The sequence below is a fragment of the Nyctereutes procyonoides genome, unplaced genomic scaffold, assembly GCF_905146905.1.
Source record: "Nyctereutes procyonoides isolate TBG_1078 unplaced genomic scaffold, NYPRO_anot_genome, whole genome shotgun sequence".
NCBI lineage: Eukaryota > Metazoa > Chordata > Mammalia > Carnivora > Canidae > Nyctereutes > Nyctereutes procyonoides.
In genome coordinates, this window is record NW_026575020.1 from 17,632,952 (window position 1) to 17,653,709 (window position 20,758).

General features: G+C 35.7%; 1 protein-coding gene across 8 annotated transcripts in view; it reads right to left on the reverse strand.

Annotated features, from left to right (window-relative positions):
• BCAS3 (BCAS3 microtubule associated cell migration factor) overlaps window positions 1-20,758 on the reverse strand; it is a 594,925-nt gene that overhangs the window by 428,650 nt on the left and 145,517 nt on the right. For all 8 annotated transcript variants that reach the window (XM_055337273.1, XM_055337276.1, XM_055337244.1 and 5 more), the window contains exons 10-11: window positions 10,969-11,045; window positions 4,421-4,504 (exon numbers count right to left, since the gene is read on the reverse strand). In XM_055337273.1, the coding sequence (XP_055193248.1) occupies window positions 4,421-4,504; window positions 10,969-11,045 (161 nt within the window). The remainder of the gene's footprint in view (window positions 1-4,420; window positions 4,505-10,968; window positions 11,046-20,758) is intronic.

Consider the following 20,758-nt stretch of genomic DNA (forward strand, 5'->3'; position numbering starts at 1 on the left):
ATAAAAATATCCCCCAAAGAATCCAGACACCGAAGTTAACAGAAACAGACTTCAAAATAACCATGTTTACTACATTTAAACAGTTTGGTAATTTGAGAAAAAATGAATTCTAGAGAACCAGAAACTATCACTATTTACTAAAATATTTTATCAATCCATATATTTGATTTTCTCAAACCCTTTTTGTATATGTATTAAGATAATCATATAATTGTTCTCCTTTATTCTATTCATGCATCAAATTACATTCATTGATTTTGAGTAATAAGCCAGTCTTGTATTATGGAATTATCCCAAATGGATTGTGACATTATCCTTATAATATTGTTTAATTTTTTTCTGCTAGTGTTTTGTTTAGCATTTTTCAGGATTTTTCATATTTATAAGACAGGACTATAGTTTTTCTTTTTCATAATGCTCTTATCAAGTTTCAATATTAAGGTGATCCTGCATCATAAAACAAGATTAGGCACTAATTGACTCTTTTTTTTTAAGATGTATTTATTTATTTTTTATTTATGATAGACACAGAGAGAGAGAGAGAGAGAGAGAGAGAGAGAGAGAGGCAGAGACACAGGAGGAGGGAGAAGCAGGCTCCATGCCAGGAGCCTGATGTGGGACTCAATCCCGGGGCTCCAGGATCACGCCCTGGGCCAAAGGCAGGCGCCAAACCGCTGAGCCACCCAGGGATCCCCTGACTCTTTTATTCTATGTAAGAGTCTTTGTAATATTACCATTGTTTACTCTTAAGTGTTAGCATTCTCTGGAGAAGGTTGCTAGGTCTGAAGATATATAGGTGAGATTGTTCTTTTCTTAGTAAACTTTTATATTCCCTTATACAGAAAAGTACAGGAATTATAAGTGTATATTATGATGAATTTTCCCAAGTGAATATGCTAACATAATAAAAATATAATACATAATGTAGCAATATCAAAGCCAAAAATATATTTATGTTTATACTACTTAATTAGGGAAGTCATTCTGATGTACTTTCTATGGAAAACTAGAACTCAAAAGGCTAATTTATCCACAAAGTTTCTTATATCTAATAACTTATTAGGAGAAATTATCTTTTGGGAGGTAAAATCATCTCATCTTTTCAATCTTTCTTATATAAAACATCCAAATATTGAAATTGAAATGAAAGATCATTCTATTTCTGGTAATTTCAGAAAAATAACCAAATACTAAATACCAAATTAATTTAATATTTTAAATAATCTCAAAATATTTGTGCTAACACAGGAGTATGTAAGTATATAACATTATATAAGAAAAATGTTTTCAAAAATATTTCATGGCATAGGGGCACCTGGATGGCTCAGTCAGTTAAGCATCTATCTTCAGCTCAGTTCATGATTTCAGGGTCCTGGGATCAAGCCCTGCATCAGGCTTCTTGCCTTAGTGGGGAGACTGCTTCTCCTCTCCATCTGCCCCTCCTCTGTTCCTGCTTTCTCTCTCTCTCTCTCTCTCTCTCTCTCTCTCAAATAAACAAAATATTTAAAAATATATTTCATGTAAGTTACATGTAAAGCAGTATATAGGAGTGCCTGAGTGGTGCAGTAGGTTCAGCATTCCACGCTTGGGGAACCCTCTTATACTGTTGGTGGGAATGCAAACTGGTGTAGCCTCTCTGGGAAAAAGTATGAAGGTCCTCAAAAAGTTAAAAATAGAACTACCCTATGACCTGAAATTGTACTACTAGGTACTTACCCAAGGGGCACAAAAATACTGATTTGAAAGGGCATGTTCACCCCAATGTTTATTCCAGCATTATCAACAATAGCCAAATTATGGGAAGAGCCCAAATGTCCATCACTGATGAATGGAATAAAGAAGATACGGTATGTACACACAATAGAATATTATTCAACCATCAAAAAAAATGAAATCTTGCCATTTGCAGTGAGGTAATGAGCACCAGGTGTCGTGTATGGGTGATGAATCACTAAATTCTACACCTGAAATTCAGTTGCACTGTACATTAACTGGAATTTAAATAAAAACATGGCAAAAAAAGAAAGAAATGGGTGATTTTTACGTTCATGATCTTTCCTTCATTTTGTAAAGTTTAAATAGGAGCAGGAATAAACATTAAAATCAGGCAAAGGCAAGTACACAAAAATTAAATATTAACTACTTTATTCAAGAGTTAATGGCAGGGATGCCTTGGTGGCTCAGTTGGTTAGGCGTGCTTCAGCTCAGTCATGATCCTAGGGTCCTGGGATCCCACCCTGTGTCCAGCTCCTGGCTTAGCGAGAAGTCTGCTTCTCTATCTCCCTCTGCCCCTCCCCCTGGCTTGTGCTGTCTCTCTCTCTCAAATAAGTAAATAAAATCTTAAAAAAAAAAGAAGAAATAGAGGAATCAAAAAAATTGCAATATTCTGCCATCAAATGTACAAATGTAATGTTAAAAAGATATTTAAACAAAAAAGTTAACGGCAGAATTTTATCAACTGTTAGAGCTAACAATGAATTTCAATCAATACCAATTTCAGGGATGCCTGGGGGTTCAGGGGTTGAGCATCTGCCTTTGGCTCAGGTTGTGGTCTCAAGGTCTTGGGATTGAGTCCCGCATTAGGCTCCCCGTGGGGAGCCTGCTTCTCCTCTGCCTATGTCTCTGCCTCTCTCTGCTCTCTCTGTGTGTCTCTCATGAATAAATAAATAAAATCTTAAAAAACAAAAACCACCAATTTCATTAGTGATCAATTGCCTATTAGAAATCGATGGAAAAAATTGATGGGATTAAAGTGTGGTCATTGTTGTCATTTCTGAAAGTCTAAATATGGAAGACATGAGCTTATCCCTCTCAGTTCTCAATATGTAGTGTAGAAAACTGGGGAGTTCACATTCGTTCTTTTCAAAGCATATCCACATTCAGTTAACAGTTTTTTGTTTTTTTTTTTTTGTTTATTTTATTTTATTTTATTTTATTTTATTATTTATTTATTTATGATAGTCACAGAGAGAGAGAGAGAGAGAGGTAGAGACACAGGGAGAGGGAGAAGCAGGCTCCATGCACCGGGAGCCTGACGTGGGATTCGATCCCGGGTCTCCAGGATCGCGCCCCGGGCCAAAGGCAGGCGCCAAACCGCTGCGCCACTCAGGGATCCCTCAGTTAACAGTTAAACAGCAAAACAGTAACTATCTGAAGCAGGTCACTTTCCTTTTATGTAGGCACATAAACACATGATAGTAAGGCAGAGCTGAAAAGTTGTTCTCCATCACATAACTGAAAATTATTCAAATGATAAAACAGTGAGTTATCCTGATGAAAGTACATGGCACAAATAAATCTAAACGGAATCTAATACTTGAGAACCAAATCTCATTGGTATATTTTGTGGATTAGAAACTAACTGAATAATACTGATGCTGGCTACTTACTGTCTCAGATTTCTCTTCATTGAAGTAACCATCATAATCCTTGCTTACACAATGGAGAAAAGTAAACCATTTTTATGAAGCTTCTAAAAATCTAAAATATACAGTGCTGTGAGCATAAAGACATTCAGCATTTCCTTTCTGAGTAAAAAATATGTAATGCTTCTCTCATCAAACCTAGGAACATATTCTAAAGGCCATCATGTAAGCACTTGAGATCAATCTTGAAGTATTTTTGTATTTGTTTTACATAAAACAGTGTGACCTTTCATTCCCTCCCTGTGGTTTGCTTTAAACTGTTGTTCTTTTCTGAACAGTTGTGCTTTTTATTACATGCTGTCATTTAGATTCACTATGTCATCCCTATTATTAGAATTGTTTTGTTGTATACTTCACAATTCAAAAGGATAGTGATTATAAGAATACCTTATAATCAGCATAAAGTTTACGAGCCATCATCAAAATTAACCCTCGCGCGCACACACACACACAAAAAGAACTCACTTGACAAACATGCAGGGGGGCAAGCCTGTGACATGAAAGAGTCTCTGAATGTGCCAGGGGTTTGACTCAAGTTTTCTTAAGGAATAACATTCTTTTTATATAAGAAGATTCATCAATGCTCAAAGATAAAAAAGAAGGTTGGTATAGGTAGAATGATGCAAATCAAAAAATAATAATAATAATAATAACCCAGAAGTCACTAGTTAAAACTTACAAACCTGCTTTCTAAAGTGTTATTAACTAGATAATAGATTTTAATCTAGCTCATGGACTTAAATACTTAGAATTGGATAAATACAAACTCTGTAACTACTGCAACAGAAAACAATATATTATTTATGAACCTTAAGAGACTAAATACCTAATCATTTAGTCATCAATTCTCATGAGTGGCAAAATAATTCTGGCTTACTTAAGTTTATTCCACATTTGTGAATGAAAAGGGAAGGGATCATTTCAATACAATCCAGGAGAGAAACCTGATAGTTACTTCACAAAATCACAACTCCCAGGGATTACTTGATACTCACTTTAGCAGCACTAATGACAGTGGCAGTGTAAGACTGAATGTTGTCTCCACAGGCTCCACCACGGGACTGATGGCATCGAATCAACTGGAAAGAGAGAGAGAAGCCAGAAAGGCATTTCTATTAAACTGTTTAACTCTACAGGCTATTAGGACAGAGCTTATTTACCATGCAGAATGATGGTGGTGGGTGGGAATGTTTGTACAACTGTTTCAGACAAACAGCTAAAAGCCCTGCTGAGACACTTCCCCCCTTTATATAATCTACTGGTGCCATTCAGGCAGTTTAATGCTCAAATACAATTTTTAATTACAAGATGAACAGTCTTTAAGAATTCATAAACTCTGAAATGGTAGTATTTGGGATCTGGCAGCCTTTCCACAAATAAATTTTAAAAACATAATCAAAGGATTAGACTTGACTTCCTAACATTAAATATTTAACATGCTAGCAAATTGGAGGTTCTGTCCTCCTAATTCCTACATAAAGACTGTAAAAGAAAACTTAAAAAAAAAGTGACAAAAGAATTTGTCATATTTCCATTTTCAATTAAGTCAGTGAAAAAGTGGCACAAAGTACGCATAAATTAACTACAACACATATAGTAGCTATCCACTTCAGAGGGCTTCCTGGTATTACCATCAGAATGAAAAAGACATGCCCTTACTCCTGACTGATGTAAATAAATCAACCTGTCCATTTTCAGAGTAAATCACTAGTTTGACACACACAATTGGCTCATACTAAGCAATACATCAGGATTAAATTCTCCATTGCTCCTATACTTCCTAAATTTAGGTTTTAAGGGGAAAAAAAATCATTAGCCAGATTTTTACATTAAACTTTTTTTCATTTAAAATTTTTTAAAAATAAAGAGGCAATAGTAGAATCTTAGAACAGCTCCACATTGTGTTACGAGTTATTTTAAAGGCTTACAGAATTCAGATAGAATCTACCCCTTTCAAAACATAAAAACAAAAAATGCTTAAATAATATAAAACATGATCATTTGATAAATATTAATAAGCTTTTTTAAGATTTTATTTATCCATTCATGAGAGACAACACAGAGAGAGAAAGAGAGAGAGAGAGAGAGCGTGCAGAGACACAGGCAGAGGGAGAAGCAGGCTCCATGCCAGGAGCCCAATGTGGGACTCGATCCCAGGTCTCCAGGATCTCATCCTGGGCTGAAGGTGGCGCTGAGCCACCCAGGATGCCCAACTTTTAATTCTTTTATTCTAAAATCAAAATTTTCTTCATCAGTGACACTGTATTAAAAAACAATCCTTCAAACCCATAATAATGTTAAAAATGGATTATCTTTAAATGTCTTCCATGAGATGTCAGCTGGCACATTAAATTATTGCTTAAGCAGATTTCAAGGTCAGTTGTGAGGAATTTTCCAAAGGACAGGTGATCTACAAATGTGGTTTCACATAGGAGGAAATAGGGAGTTTGAAAGTAATCATTTTAATGAATAAAAATGTATCCCTCTTGGGACGCCTGGGGCTCAGCAGGTTGAGCATCTGCCTTTGGCTCAGGGTGTGATCCCGGAGTCCCAGGATGGAGTCCCACATCGGGCTCCCTGCATGGAGTCTGCTTCTCCCTCTGCCTGTGTCTCTGCCTCTCTCTCTCTGTCTCTCATGAATAAATAAATAAATAATTTTTTTTAAAGTATCCCTCTCACTCATTCATTCATTCATTTATTCATTCATAAATATGTGTCCAAAGAATTATGAAAGCTATCCCTCTGCTGACTCTTGCCCCATGTGCAATGAAAGACATTATTTTGGAAATACCACCTTTTGGGCAGCCCGGATGGCTCAGCGGTTTAGTGCCGCCTTCGGCCCAGGGTGTGATCCTGGAGACCCAGGATTGAATCACGCATCAGGCTCCCTTCATGGAGCCTGCTTGTCCCTCTGCCTGTGTCTCTGCCTCTCTCTCTCTCTCTCTCTCTCTCTCTCTCTCTCTCTGTGTGTGTGTGTGTGTCTCTCATGAATAAATAAATAAAACATTTTTTTAAAAAAAGGAAATACATTTTTTCTCTGCTTCAGATAATTAAAATAATCAAGGTTAAATATGTAAAAATAAGCAATACTATCACTTTTTCAATTCAACTAAAACGGAGTCAGATTCCTACACAAACATAACTAAATCCAAAATTTTTGCTTAAAACTTATGACCCGAGATCCCTGGGTGGCTCAGCGGTTTAGCGCCTGCCTTTCGTCTGGGGCGTGATCTTGGAGTCCCGGGATCGAGTCCCACATCGGGCTCCCTGCACGAAGCCTGCTTCTCCCTCTGCCTGTGTCTCTGCCTCTGTGTGTGTGTGTGTGTGTGTCTTATGAATAAATAATTAAAATCATAAATAAATAAATAAATAAATAAATAAATAAATAAATAAATAAATAAAACTAAACTTACAGCACATTAGGAATTACATCTGCATCTCAAGTCATCAAAATTAAAGATAAATCATAAATTTCTATTGTGCAAGCCTCTGTAAAATGGTCTAATTTTCAGAAACTATAAGTTAAAAAGGTAATGTACAAAAAAGCACATGTATTATGTTATCTTTTGGAGGGAAAGAAAAATATAAATGTATGCAACATAATGAAATATACAAGCATGTAAATAAAACAAATATAAAACCATTATTAAATAATTATTTAAGGGGCATGAGGGTGGCTCAGTCGGTTAAGTGTCAGACTCTGTTTCAGCTCAGGTCATGATCTCAGGGTCCTGGGATCAAGCCCCACATCAGGCTCGGTTCTCAGTATGGAGTCTACTTGTCCCTCTCCCTCTGCTCCTCTCAGTGCCCCTCTCTCATAAAAAAATAAAATCTTTAAAAATTATATACTAAATGAAAACTGTAACAACAATGAAGGAAGGCAGAAAGGGAGAGATAAAGGACAAACTAATCAAAATAATATATGAACACAGTATTTGCACATCTCTAGTTTGGGGCAGCAATAGGAGTGGACAGACCTGCAAGAAAATCCTGAACTCTTTTTATTTGGTTTGCTATTTGCAGTGGTATGAGCAAGCAATTCTGCAATTACTTTTTCCATAATAGGATTCAACAAATGAGGTAAATGTGCTGCTATCAGAGTCTCCATGCAAAACAAGGGACAAATAAATAGGAGATACAGGATGCAAGGAAAGAATCCTATGGAAATACCAATATGTACTCTTCATTTCCAAAATATGTGTGTGTGTGTAGGTGCACAAGTATATGTGTATATGTATATTTACCAATTTACGTACATATAGAATGTGTATGTAAATAATATGCATGTATTTCAAAACTTTGTCCACTGAAAGTGTCTAGAAGCAAAAACACCCCCCTAACAATGAGCACATCTACTGGACAAAGCCTAGTATCTAAAGCCATGGCCCATTAAAAGGAACAGGAGAATCAGAAGTAGCAGATTCCTGGGCTGAGCCAGGGCAGATACTAGATGAACCTGAACTTATGAAAGCAAGTAAGGAAATAGGAAAAAAATTTTTAAACAAAAAAATTGATAAAAGCACGTCACCATGTCATAAGAACCAGCCTAAGGGGCTCTACCTGGTCAATTGTGGGACCATTTAAAAACCACAATAATTAAGGACAAAAACTTAAAAAACATTAAGAAACAGGAATCCATAAGTCCATAATAAATACAGATACAGAAAGACCGAGAAAGGAAAGTTCTTAATTACAATAGAAAGTCAAGTGCCAGGATGCCTGTGTGGCTCAGTGATTGAGTACCTTCCTTTGGCTCAGGTCCTGATCCCAGGGTCCTGGTATCAAGTCTTGTATCAGGCTCCTGCTGGAAAGCCTGCTTCTCCCTTTGCCTATGTCTCTGCCTCTCTCTGTGTATCTCTCATGAATAAAGAAATAAATAAAATCTTAAAAAAAAAAAGTGTCTGCTGGCTATGTAGAGAATGAAGGTGGAAAACCATTATTTTTCAGTGCTCATAGTAAAGATTGGCTCAGGCAAAAATCATCAATGGATGCTAAAATTAGGCTAAAATTTGTATAAGAAGCGGGATATATTCATGGTCTGTCCAAATTATCTATTAGTTACAAGGGAAAAAAAATAAGGATTATTCACTTTAGAAACTAGACAAAATCTTGTCTAGCTTGATACAAAATAAGTATCACCAGTAAAGGACAGATCTATATCACATGCCTCCATCTGTGATACTATGAAAAATACAGAACAATATTCAGGTAGTATTCTAGCCAGAAAGTATACCTGAATCTAATCAAGAGAAAACATAAAAAAAATCAAACTAAAAATCATTCTATAAAGAAAAGGGGGGATGGTAAGGGATAGTGGTAGGGGGCTGTCTCCTTCAAAATCATGAATACTGTAAAAGAAAAAGAAAGGCTGTAAAATATTCTATATTAAAAGAATCTCAGGGGACATCCCAACAAAATATAATACCTGACTCTAGATTGGATCCTGCACTACAAAAAAAATTTCTACAAATGATATGATAGGGTTAATTGATAAAATTGGAATATGGATGGTAAATTAGGTAAGTATTTTCTCAAGATTAAAATGGCTGATAAGTAATTAGGGGTAATGAGATATATGCAACTTACTCTGAAATAATAAGAGGTTTATTTGAGTAAAAGGAACAGGAGTGTGCTTTGTGTTATTTGTACTGTATTCTTACAACTTTTCTGTAAGCTTTCCTAGTTAAAAGTACATTTAAAGAGAGGCACTGAAAAACAAACCCAATCAGTATATATGGCCGCTTGCTTGAAAATTTAGTTAAAGAGCATTTTCATTGAAAAAGATTGTTACTCCAAAATTCAATTAAATTTTGCAATTCCACACTCAGCCCAAAAACCAAAACCATCAGGGACTGTTACCAAAGCAGTCATGTTAATAAATACTAGCAATTATGTAAATACTTAAAAGTATTTTAAAAACATTGATCCGAAAATACTTCTTGAAAAGGATGGTCCAGCTATCTGATCAGCAAACTCCTTGTGAATGCCACTACACTTTCTGATCTCTGTATGTAATGCTAGATAATAATTGATACTAATCTCTACAAAAGCAAGACAAGCAAAACAACTGGCACACACCCAGGTATGCATCTATGAAGGGAGTTCCTTCTGCTAGAAAACAGTATGTAACTATTTGTATAACACCTACAATTCTAAATGGGTAGTTTCCCACACATGAGAATACATCTACAAGAGCCAAAGGACAATTTATGCATCTTCCTGGAGGTCTCCAGCATTCAAGGAAATGTATTACAGATATAAACATTAGAAGATGCTATTATATTGACACACTGAATTGTATGCCTCTTGTCTTGTTTGAAAAGAATAATTTGAAAAGAGCTGTTTTATGAAACACACTAAAAAATCAAGAGAAAGAACATAATGGAGCATAAATATGGCATTCAGTACAATGCAAAATATCTGTCACAAACAGAATTTCGGGAAAAGCATCAAGGAATTCATCTACAAAAATTACTTTCTTCAGTAGTTTCTTTGATTTTGTGAATTCCAAAAGGTAGAGATTCACATGTTCTATGGTTTCTCCAGATAATTATTGTACTTGCTATATTCAGACTTATGTCAAGAACTCTTCAATAAATATTATTCCTATTATTCTTAATATATAATAACTATATAAGTAAGCTAAAATGAAACAAAAAATAATCTTCCCTGAAGTCTATAATAGTTTTTAGATTTTTTTTTTTTTTGAGAGAAAGAGATTAAGAAGGAGAGCACAAAGGGACAGGGAGAAGCAGACTCCCCACTGAGCAGAGAGCCCAATGCAGGGCTTGCTCCGAGGACCCTATGATCATGACCGAAGCTGAAGGCAGATAGACGCTTGACTGACCGAGCCACCCAGGCACCCCTTTAGACTTCATTCTATACTCACATACAGAGCACAACATGACATAAAAAAGATTTCACTTTTTCTTTCTAAAAATTTAAATTTGTCTTTGGCTTTGAATTGGACATTTAAAAAAAACCTTCAGTGTATAAATACAATATCTTCATTTACTATTATGACCTTAATAGATAAATGAAATTGATAAATAACTGGAGAATTCAACAAAATGTGATCACCTGTGATTTAATTATTAAGACAAATGGCTGAACCCTTGTTTAGATTTAGCTGTAGACACATAAAGTCAATTAAATTATCGTATGGCTCAGTTCCCAATCTACCAACAAAAACAAAAGTGTTTCTGCTTCCTGATTTCTAGCTCCACAGAAACTACTAAGGGAGTATCAATGTTGTGCCTAGATTTAATGGAGTAAAGCTCTCTCTATAAAACTAAGCTTAGAAAATTAAGGTTGAGCCCAAATACTGATCCTAAGCAAAAAACGGGAGATAGGATAACTACTGAGTACCCAATTAAAATCAACGTAAAAAAAAAATTTAAAATTAAAAAAATTAAAATATAAAAGTCAAACCAAAGAAAACAAACTAGTATGTTAAATACTCATTATTGATTGGTAATCACCTTTGGAAAAATCTTCAACACTTGCTCCATTACAAATAATCCAAACATGAGCCATGCCTTACCTTGTTTTCTGCATAAGCAAGCCAGCGGCTCCCAAGAGCAATAGGATTCATGTTGGGCCCTGGACACGGATAGCAGCCTGAAAATTTTGAAATGGCAATATTGAGATATTTCTTAATAAATTTTCTGTTGGCAGATCATATTTTGATGCCATAAAAACAGAACAGCCAAATGGTTTTATATTTTCAAGTTTCACATAAAATTCTCATAAAACTAGTCATTATTTTAATAGCTAAGTGAAGTTCATTTTTTTCTCCTCTACAGTTTCCTTTTGTTTGATGTTGTTCCAGTAAGAAACAAATCTGGGAAGAACTGCTAATAATTTTTAGCAAAAACTGGATATTTTATACAATACAATATAGATAGAACAAGAAAGAGAAGCTAAAAGGAAACAAAGTGTATAAGTCAAGCAACAGTGTTTAGAGAGGAAAGAGAGAGGATACAATTGGTTCAGGAATTTAAAGGCAAAAGATAACAAAGACATACACCTAAAAGGAAATGATGATACACTGGTGGGAAAAAGAAAACAGAACAAATAATGAAGTAAGGCACCAATGAAGCAAAGTAATTCACAAAGAATGCCTCAATAGAAAGATGATAGAAAACTAATTTACACAATCCTAAGTATTTACATTAAGCACTCAATTTCATTCTTCTTGATTTTAGTCTAGCCAATATCAAACTAGTAAGGATTGTTTTGTGGTTCTCTCCTCTCAAGTAGAGTAAATCACATAGTTGTGACAGTGAATACCATGGATGCATGTAAACTTCAACACCATCTTCCTGAACTCCACTAATCAAGGCAAAACAAAATTCAGTCAAGTAAGTGATCTGTCATCCTAGATGTCTCTCCTCTCCCCACCTGGCAATGCCAATGAGGTCTTTGAGTCTAACGCCCTCATCTGTCAACTACACAAAAATAATATTCACTGTCTCACAAGACTTTAGAAGGACTACTCAAAGACAACTGCAGAATCAGGGATCCCTGGGTGGCGCAGCGGTTTGGCGCCTGCCTTTGGCCCAGGGCGTGATCCTGGAGACCCCGGATCGAATCCCACGTCGGGCTCCCGGTGCATGGAGCCTGCTTCTCCCTCTGCCTGTGTCTCTGCCTCTCTCTCTCTCTCTCTCTGTGACTATCATAAATAAATTAAAAATAATAATTAAAAAAATTAAAAAAAATTAAAAAAAAAAACTGCAGAATCAGACAACACAAAAAGCCTAAGCGATGAGATTAGAGAACTTACGGTTTATCATTCCACAAGTATTTGGTTAATATTTTTACAAATGTTTTCCTCTAAAAGGTACACTAGAGGATCAAACAGAAGTATTCTATTTCACAGTTTAGGTCCCAATTTAGAATCTAAATTTTATATACAATCATGAGAAAGACAAGATTCCATAACAATAATCTTTTCTTAAAAAAATAAAATAAATAAAATAAAAAAACAAAAAAAACAATCTTTTCTTCCTGTAGCCAAATAACAAATTACATAAATCATATGAGAATAGCAAAAAATAGCATGATCTGAATTGTAAACTGTATACCTGACAATTCCCTACCTAGCAGAAAGTCCCAGTCTGTGCTACCAATCCTAAGGGGAATAGAGTTATCAATGTATGATCATGTTTTATTCAAAAGCACACTTAAAAATGAGAAAAAGAACAATAATAAATTAAGATTTACTTTCAATAATGAAAATAATTTATGTCTGTGATACATTATTATTTTAAAATTTATTTTATCTTCCTCCCACTTGATTAGAGGAGTAAGAACTTGTTGTGTTCATTGCCGAATCTCCACTGCCTAGAATAATACTTGAACATAACTTAATAAATATGTTTGAACAAATTAAGAAATGCACCTAAATTAATCAAAGTATGTTTATATGACACTGGCAAAAGAGTTATCTACATAAAAAAAGACTTTTCAAATACTCGAATAGTGCACTCACTTAAAAGCCATATCTTTCATTTTAAAGATTTTATTTATTTATTCATGAGAGACACAGAGAGGCAGACATAGGCAGAGGGAAAAGCAGGCTCTCCATGGGAAGCCCAATGCAAGATTCGATCCTGGTACCCCAGGATCATGCCTTGAGCTGAAGGCAGACACTCAACCACTGAGCCACCAGGTATCCTTAGACCTTTCATTTTAAACTATGTTTTAAAAAAGAGTAATCTTTTAAAAAATATAGATATCTTTCTTAAACAGGCATTACATGCTTCCTGATTCAGAAAGTCTTATGTGTAGCAATGGTTGTCATTCTAAAATGCTAGTGTCGCGGTGTTCAAGAGCACTAAAGAAGCACACACTGCTGCTGCTTCCCTCACACAGTAGTTTTCATTTGTGCTTCTTCCATCACCATCTATTTTGGGTTTTCCTTTATAAAGAAGATAAAAATAAAGAACTTGTAAAGAAGACAATGGCCCTAGGAGAAAGTCTGTACATATGAAACACAAGATATGAGCTTTCTAATTTTTTAGTCATCTTTAAAAAAAAAAACAACTTTTTATTTCAGGGTTTAAAGGGCTGTGTTTGGGATGTCTGCAGCTTTGGGAAAACTGACCTGTAGGTAACTGTGATACTATATCCACTGAATGCACATTATGGACACATATTCCGGATACATACGAAGAACAAAGGCACACTAAAATAGTGCAAAGACATTACACTCTAATGTATGTTGTACAGTATTTACATAGATTTCATTATAACACTCCCACTGAGTAACTTGATTCATACACATATTCCATTGATATTTTCAGAGCTAAAGAACTGAATATAAATATGGCCTATAAGAAAACTCCCTCCTTTTAAATTTTTTTTTTGAAAATTTCTCCCTCTTAAAATGTCATGAAAAAAAGAGCCAAATGAAAAACAAACACTTGTGAACTACAACATTACATTAGAGGCAGCTAATCTCCTGAACTTTAAAGTCAATATAATCTCTCAATCAATTCTGATATTCATCTCATCTCAAAAGATCCTAATAAGTATATTCTCCTTTCCAAATACTAGAAGACACTAAGGAAAAATGTAGTTCGCAATTCTGGAGTTAGTGTTTTTAGAAACTCAGTAGATCTCAAGAATTATAGTGTAATCAATGAAAGCAAATTGTTTTTCTGCTCTCCAAAAAACATTTTACACCTGGAATTAGCAGACCATCAGCCACTCAGCACTATCCCAACTTTATGAGCATGACTCCTTTAAAAATTAACCATTGCCTCTAGCTAAACTTTGAAAACAAGGGGTGGGGGGGAATCCCAAATCTCTGTAATACTAGGACTAATTCCAACATGTTTACAATGTTTGTGAGCAATATAAGAGAACTGGACATTTAAAAAACTGAGATTTCCAAATTTAAATAAAGGTAAGATCCAAGAAAAGCACACTAAATGAAGATTCCTCCATTACTAAAGAAATATTTTTAAAGGCATAGGAGACATGCAATATTAGATGGCACCCCCCCTACTGAGGAGGTGACCTGAATCCATTTTGAAAAACAAAAGATTTAACTACTATCTATGACACTGCCTAATTTTTCTTGGTAAAGACGACTCAAAAGATTTCAGACCTTTTTAAAAAAAAATGCAAATAACTGCATTTATGGTCGTCTGACTTCCAACAAGGGTAGCAAGACAAGTCAATGGGGAAACAAGAGTCTTGTCAACAAATGATGATGAGTCAACTGCACGTCCACATGCCAAAGAATGTAACCCTGACCTCACACTGCATACAAAAATTAACTTGAAATGAATCAAAGACGTAAATGAAAAAGTTAAAAGTACTTTCTCTTCCTTGGCGCTGCCTACAGAGATGACAGCCATCCCCTACTTGGCATCATGGCTGCCCTCAGACCTCTGGGGAAGCCCAAGATTGTTAAAAGGAAGATCAAGAAGTTCATCCGGCACCAGTTGGACCGATATGTCAAAATTAAGCACAATTGGTGGAAACCCAGAGGCACTGACAATAGGGTGCACAGAAGATTCAGGGCAGATCTTGATGCCCAGCAATGCTTATAGGAGCAAAAAGAAAACAAGGCACATGCTGCCCAGTGGCTTCTGAAGTTCCCAGTCCACAATGTCAAGAAGCTTGAAATGCTAGTGATATGCACTAAATCTTACTATGCAGAGATTACACACAAAGTCTCCTCCAAGAACCTCAAAGCCACTATGGAAAGAGCAGCTCAGCTGGCCATCAGAGTCACCAATCCCAATGCTAGGTTACATGCGAAAAAAACGAATAGACAGCTTATGTTTACATTGTATTTGTATTTTTAAAAATCCCATAAAACTATCAAAAAATCTTAAATTATTAATGTCTTAGAACAAAACACAGTGGTAAAATCTTCATATCCTTAGATTAAGCAATGCTTTCTTAGATATGACACCAAAAATACAAGTGATAAAAGAAAAAATAGATAGGAGTGCCTGGGTGGCTCAGTTGGTTAAGCGTCTGCCTTAGGCCTAGGGTCATGATCCCAGGGTCCTGGGATTAAGCTCTCTGTTCAGCGGGGAGTCAGCTTCTCTCTCTCCCTCTGCCCCTATTCCCTGCTCCTGCTCTCACAAAGAAAATATTTAAAAATAGAAAATAGATAAACTGGACTCCATTAAAACTAAAACACTTGTGCTTCAAAGGGCATCACTAAGACAAAAAACTCAGAAGGGAGTTTTATAAAACATGTCTGATAACTGACTTATATCTAAAATATAAACAGAACTATTACAACTCATAAAAAACCAACAAATAACTCATACATTTTAACAAAGAAGATATATGCTAGTGAATGAACACATGAGAAGATGCTCAATATCATTAGCCATCAAGGAAACACAAATCAAAAGTATAATCAGACACCATTTTATGAGACATCAATAGGATGGCTATAATCAAAGAAAAATACTAACAATCATTAGTGAGAATGTGGAGAAACAAACTTTCATACACTGCAGGTAGGAATATAAATTGCAGCCACTGCCTGGCAGGTCTTCAAATAGTTAAGGATAGAATTGCCATATGACTCAGCAATTCACCTCCTAGGTGCATACTCAAGAGAAATGAAAACATATGTCCACACAAATACTTGTACCCAAGAGAACTGAAAATACAGCTGACCCTTGAACAACATGAGTTTGAACTACACAGGTCCACTTATATATGGATTTTTTTTATAGAACAGTACTGTAGATATATTTTCTCTTCCTTATGATTTTCATAGTAACATTTTATTTTCTCTAACTTAATTGTAAGAACATAAAATACATATGACATACAGAATATGTATTAACTGTTTATGTTATTGATAAGGCTTCTGGTTAACAGGAAGCTACGTTTTTGGAGAGTCAAGTTAATATGCAAATTTTCAACCATGCATGCATTTGGCACTCCTAACCACCAAGGTGTTCAAGGATCAACTGCGAATGTGCCCACAAAAAACTTTCATTCATGAAAGCATTATTCATAATAGCCCAAAAGTGGAAACAAACTAAATGTCCATCACTTGATGAACAGATAAATGAATAAATACAATCAAATATTATTCAGCAATAAAAAGAAATGAAGAGTAACATTCCATTGTCTGGATATACCATAGTTTGTTTATTCATCCACCCACTAATAGGCATCTTAATTGCAATGTGAATAAAGGTGCAATAAACAACTGTGTACAAATTTTTTAAGTGGACAATTTAAAACTCCTTTGGGTAAATACCAAGGAATATGATTGCTAAGTTGCATGGTAAGAGTATGTCTAGTTTTTTAAGAAACTGCTGAACTATCCTCCAAAATGGCTATATCAGGGACACACCTACCTGGGTGACTCAGTGGTTGAGTGAATGCTTTCGGCCCAGGGAGTGATCCAAGAATCCTGGGATTGATCCCACATCGGGCTCCCTGCCCTGCATCTGTCTCTGCCTATGTTTCTGCCTCTCTCTCTCTCTCTCTCTCTCTCTCTCTCTGTTTCTCATTAATAAATAAAATCTTTAAAAAAAAATGGCTATAGGGCAGCCTGGGTAACTCAGTGGTTTCCTTCAGCCCAGGGTGTGATCCTGGGGACCCGGGATCAAGTCCTGCATTGGGCTCCCTGCATGGAGCCTGCTTCTCCCTCTGCCTGTGTCTCTGCTTCTCTCTTTCTGTGTCTCTCATGAATAAATAAATAAAATCTTTAAAAAAAATGACTATATAATTTTGCATTCCCACCAGCAATATTATGGGAGGTCCTGCTGCTCCACATCTTTATCAGCATTTGTTGTTAGTGTTCTGTATTTTGACCAGTCTAATAGACATGTGGTAGTATCTCATTGTTGCTTTTAATTTTAATTTCTCTGATAATATATGATGTGGAAATTTTTTCATATGCTTATTTGCCATCTATGTATCTTTTCTGGTGAGCTGTTAAGGTTTTTGGTGCATTTTTTAACTTGGTGGTTTCTTTTCTTCTTGTTGAGTTTTAAGCATTCTTTGTGTATTTTGAATAACAGTCCTTTATTTGATGTGACTTTTATAAAGACTTTCTCCTAGTCCCTGGCTTATCTTCTCATTCTTTCAACAGTGTCTTTTGCAGAACATAAGTTTTTAATTTTAATGAATCCCACCTTATCAACTATTTCTTTCATGAATTGGGCCTTTGGTGCTATATCTAAAAAGTCATCACTATGTACAAGGTCATCTAGATTTTCCCTACATTATCTTCTACAAATTTTATACTTTTGTATGACATTTAGGTCTGTGATCCACTTTGAGTTAATTTTTGCAAAGTATGTATGGTCTGTGTCTAGCTTCAGTTTGCTAGTACCATTTGTTGAAGAGACTCTCTTTCCTCTCTTGTACTACACCTTTGCTCCTTTGTCAAAGATCTATTTCTGGGCTCTCTATTCTGTTCCACTGATCTAACTGTATATTCTTTTGCCAGTACCACATTGTCTTGATTACTGTAGCTTGATAGTAGCAAATTTTGAAGTTGAGTAGCAACATGGCAGAAACTTGAATCATATTACTAAGCAGAAATCAATCTGAGAAGGCTACATACTATACGATTCCAACTGCATGACATTCTAGAAAATGCAAAACCATGAAGATAACAAAAAGATCAGTGGTTGCTGGGGAAATGGGGAGGGCAGAGATGAACAGGCAGAGCAGAGGATGTTTAGGGCAGTGAAAAATACAGTAATGGATATACGTCAAGTATACATTTATCCAAATCCACAGAATGTATAAGACCAAGACTAAACCCTAAAGTAAACTATGAACTCTGGTTGATAATGATGAATCAATATAGCAAATGTACCATTCTGGTGAGTAACACTAATAATGGGGGAGGCTATGCATGTGTGGGGATGGTTAAATCTCTGTATCTTCTGTTATATTTTGCTGTGCACTTAAAACCACTCTAAAAAAATAGTCTCTAAAAAAATTGTTTTAAAGATTTGTTCATTTTGGTGAGGGGGAAGAGAGAGGAGAGAGGTATACTGTCCACTAAGCATAGAGCCCGATGCAGGGCTCAATCTCCCCATCCTGAGATCATAACCTGAATCAAAACCAAAAGTCAGATGCTCAACCAACTGAGCCACTCAGGAGTCCCTAAAAAAATTTTTTTAAAGAACTGATAGGTTAGTGGAGGGAGGGAGAGGAGGGAGATGAGGTAACTGGGTGATGGACATTAAGGATGGCACGTGATGTAATGAGCACTGATTATTATATAAGACTGATGAACCACTGACCCCTACCTCTGAAACTAATAATACACTAAATGTTAATTAATTTAAATTTTTTAAAAAAAATTTAAAGTGTAAATAACTTGGATTCTATAACCCATTTAATATAACTTGGGGATCTATTTAAGGAAGTTTGGAATATTTAGGAATATTGTATTTCATTTATTGAAGTATTTTAGATGGAGGGGATTAGAAAGCTAATGGCAACTGCTGTTTGACGGTACAAAATAAAAAATGTTTAACTATAAAACAATAAAAATAAAAAAAAGAACTGATAGATTCTACAACATAAACTATGATTATCTATGTTCAGTAAAAGATACCAGTCACAAAAGACCATGTATTCTATGAAGTCCAGAAAAAAACTATGAACACTCTCTCCAGAAAGACATATAAGCACATAAAATATTTAAACAACACTTCAGGATTTATTTGACTATCTTACATTCCACATTCCATGAGCTTTCTGATTTATTTTTCACGTACATAAACATATCATGAATTTTCTTAAAGATTTATTTATTTTAGGGAGAGAGAGAGAGCATGGGGTGAAGGCCAAAGGTAGAAGGAGGGAGAGAATCTCAAGCAGATTCCCCACTGAGTACAGAGCCCAAAGCGGGGCTCAATTTCATGAACCCGAGATCATGACCTGAGCCGAAATCAAGAGGTGAATGCTTAACCGAGCTGCCCAGGCACCCCAAACATATCATGAATTTGAAAGTACAGCCAGTGTAGCCAGTGTAAGGTTAAATGGGTGGGAATTATGCAGAGAGGATAGGAAAATCACAAGTTATTTCACTGCACACATACTGAGTGCCCACTATGTACCAAGCACCTGAACTGAGCTTAGATCTCACCTTAACCTGCCAATCTCTCCTAATAAATGTTACATATTTGCTTCTAAACGTTTTTTTTAATTTTATTTATTTATTCATGAGAGATACACACAAGAGAGAGGCAGAGACATAGACAGAGGGAGAAGCAGGCTCCATGCAGGGAGCCTGATGCAGGACTCGATCCCAGGATTCCAGGATCACACCCAGGGCCAAAGGCAGGCGCTAAACCACTGAGCCACCCAGGGATCCCCTGATTCTAAACATTTTTAAAGGGAAACCCCCTCTTTCCAAAATTAAAAAATAATTTTGCATTTTTAGGATCCTTTAAATTAACTCCTTATATTTGTTACCAATCATTAACATAAATGAGGAATGCACATAATAACACTAAGAAATAACATTAGGATTAAAAGGAATAAATTTTCCTCCTCAAGGTAAAAACAAAGGCCACTGGAGTTACCTACTGTACAATCCTTTGGTCTCTCCAGAGACTTCATATCTAACTTTCAATTTAAGCACACTGGAAATGACTGCTAATGACATCTATCAGTTCTTGTCTTTTGTTTTCTTCATCATACATGGGTTTTGAATTTCCACATCAGACAGCTGCTCAAGGCCACGGTTCTATACAGGCAAATACAAAGGTGTCTCCTTTCTCATCATATTGGCTGCATTCCCTCTCCACTTTTCTATCAGCTCTCTTTACCTGATCCTTCCACCCTTTGGCATAAATTCCCATGATGCTTTCTCTGATGGACACAGCTGTCTCTACTTATTTTACAGTCCCATTATTGTATTCATACATAACTGAGGCACTCACAATTGTATTATACAAGAGCTTTTCAAACTACTTTGGAAATTAAATGCTTGTGTGATCAAAACAATATCTTCATTAGGGAGAGAATTTGCCATTCTATGTAGGCTTCAGTCGGTTCTAATTCTTCAAGAACTAGAAACCAATCACTGGAGAAAAAATGTGGCACAAGCAAATGGGCTACAATAAATACTATTCTCAGTGTGCCTACCGGCTCAGCTACATCTTTTTAGTGCTCAGGCAAACTGGCTTATATACATGGGCTAGCCAAATTGAGAGAAACATGACTCTTCCACCTGCTAAAAGTTTCAGTCTGGGTAGGGGAAGGGGGTGGGGAGAATATGCAGTAATTAAAGAAAAAGAAGCTTCTTTCATGTTAGAAAATGGCTCATTTGTTCCTTGATCTTAAATATCAGGCTATGCTAAATT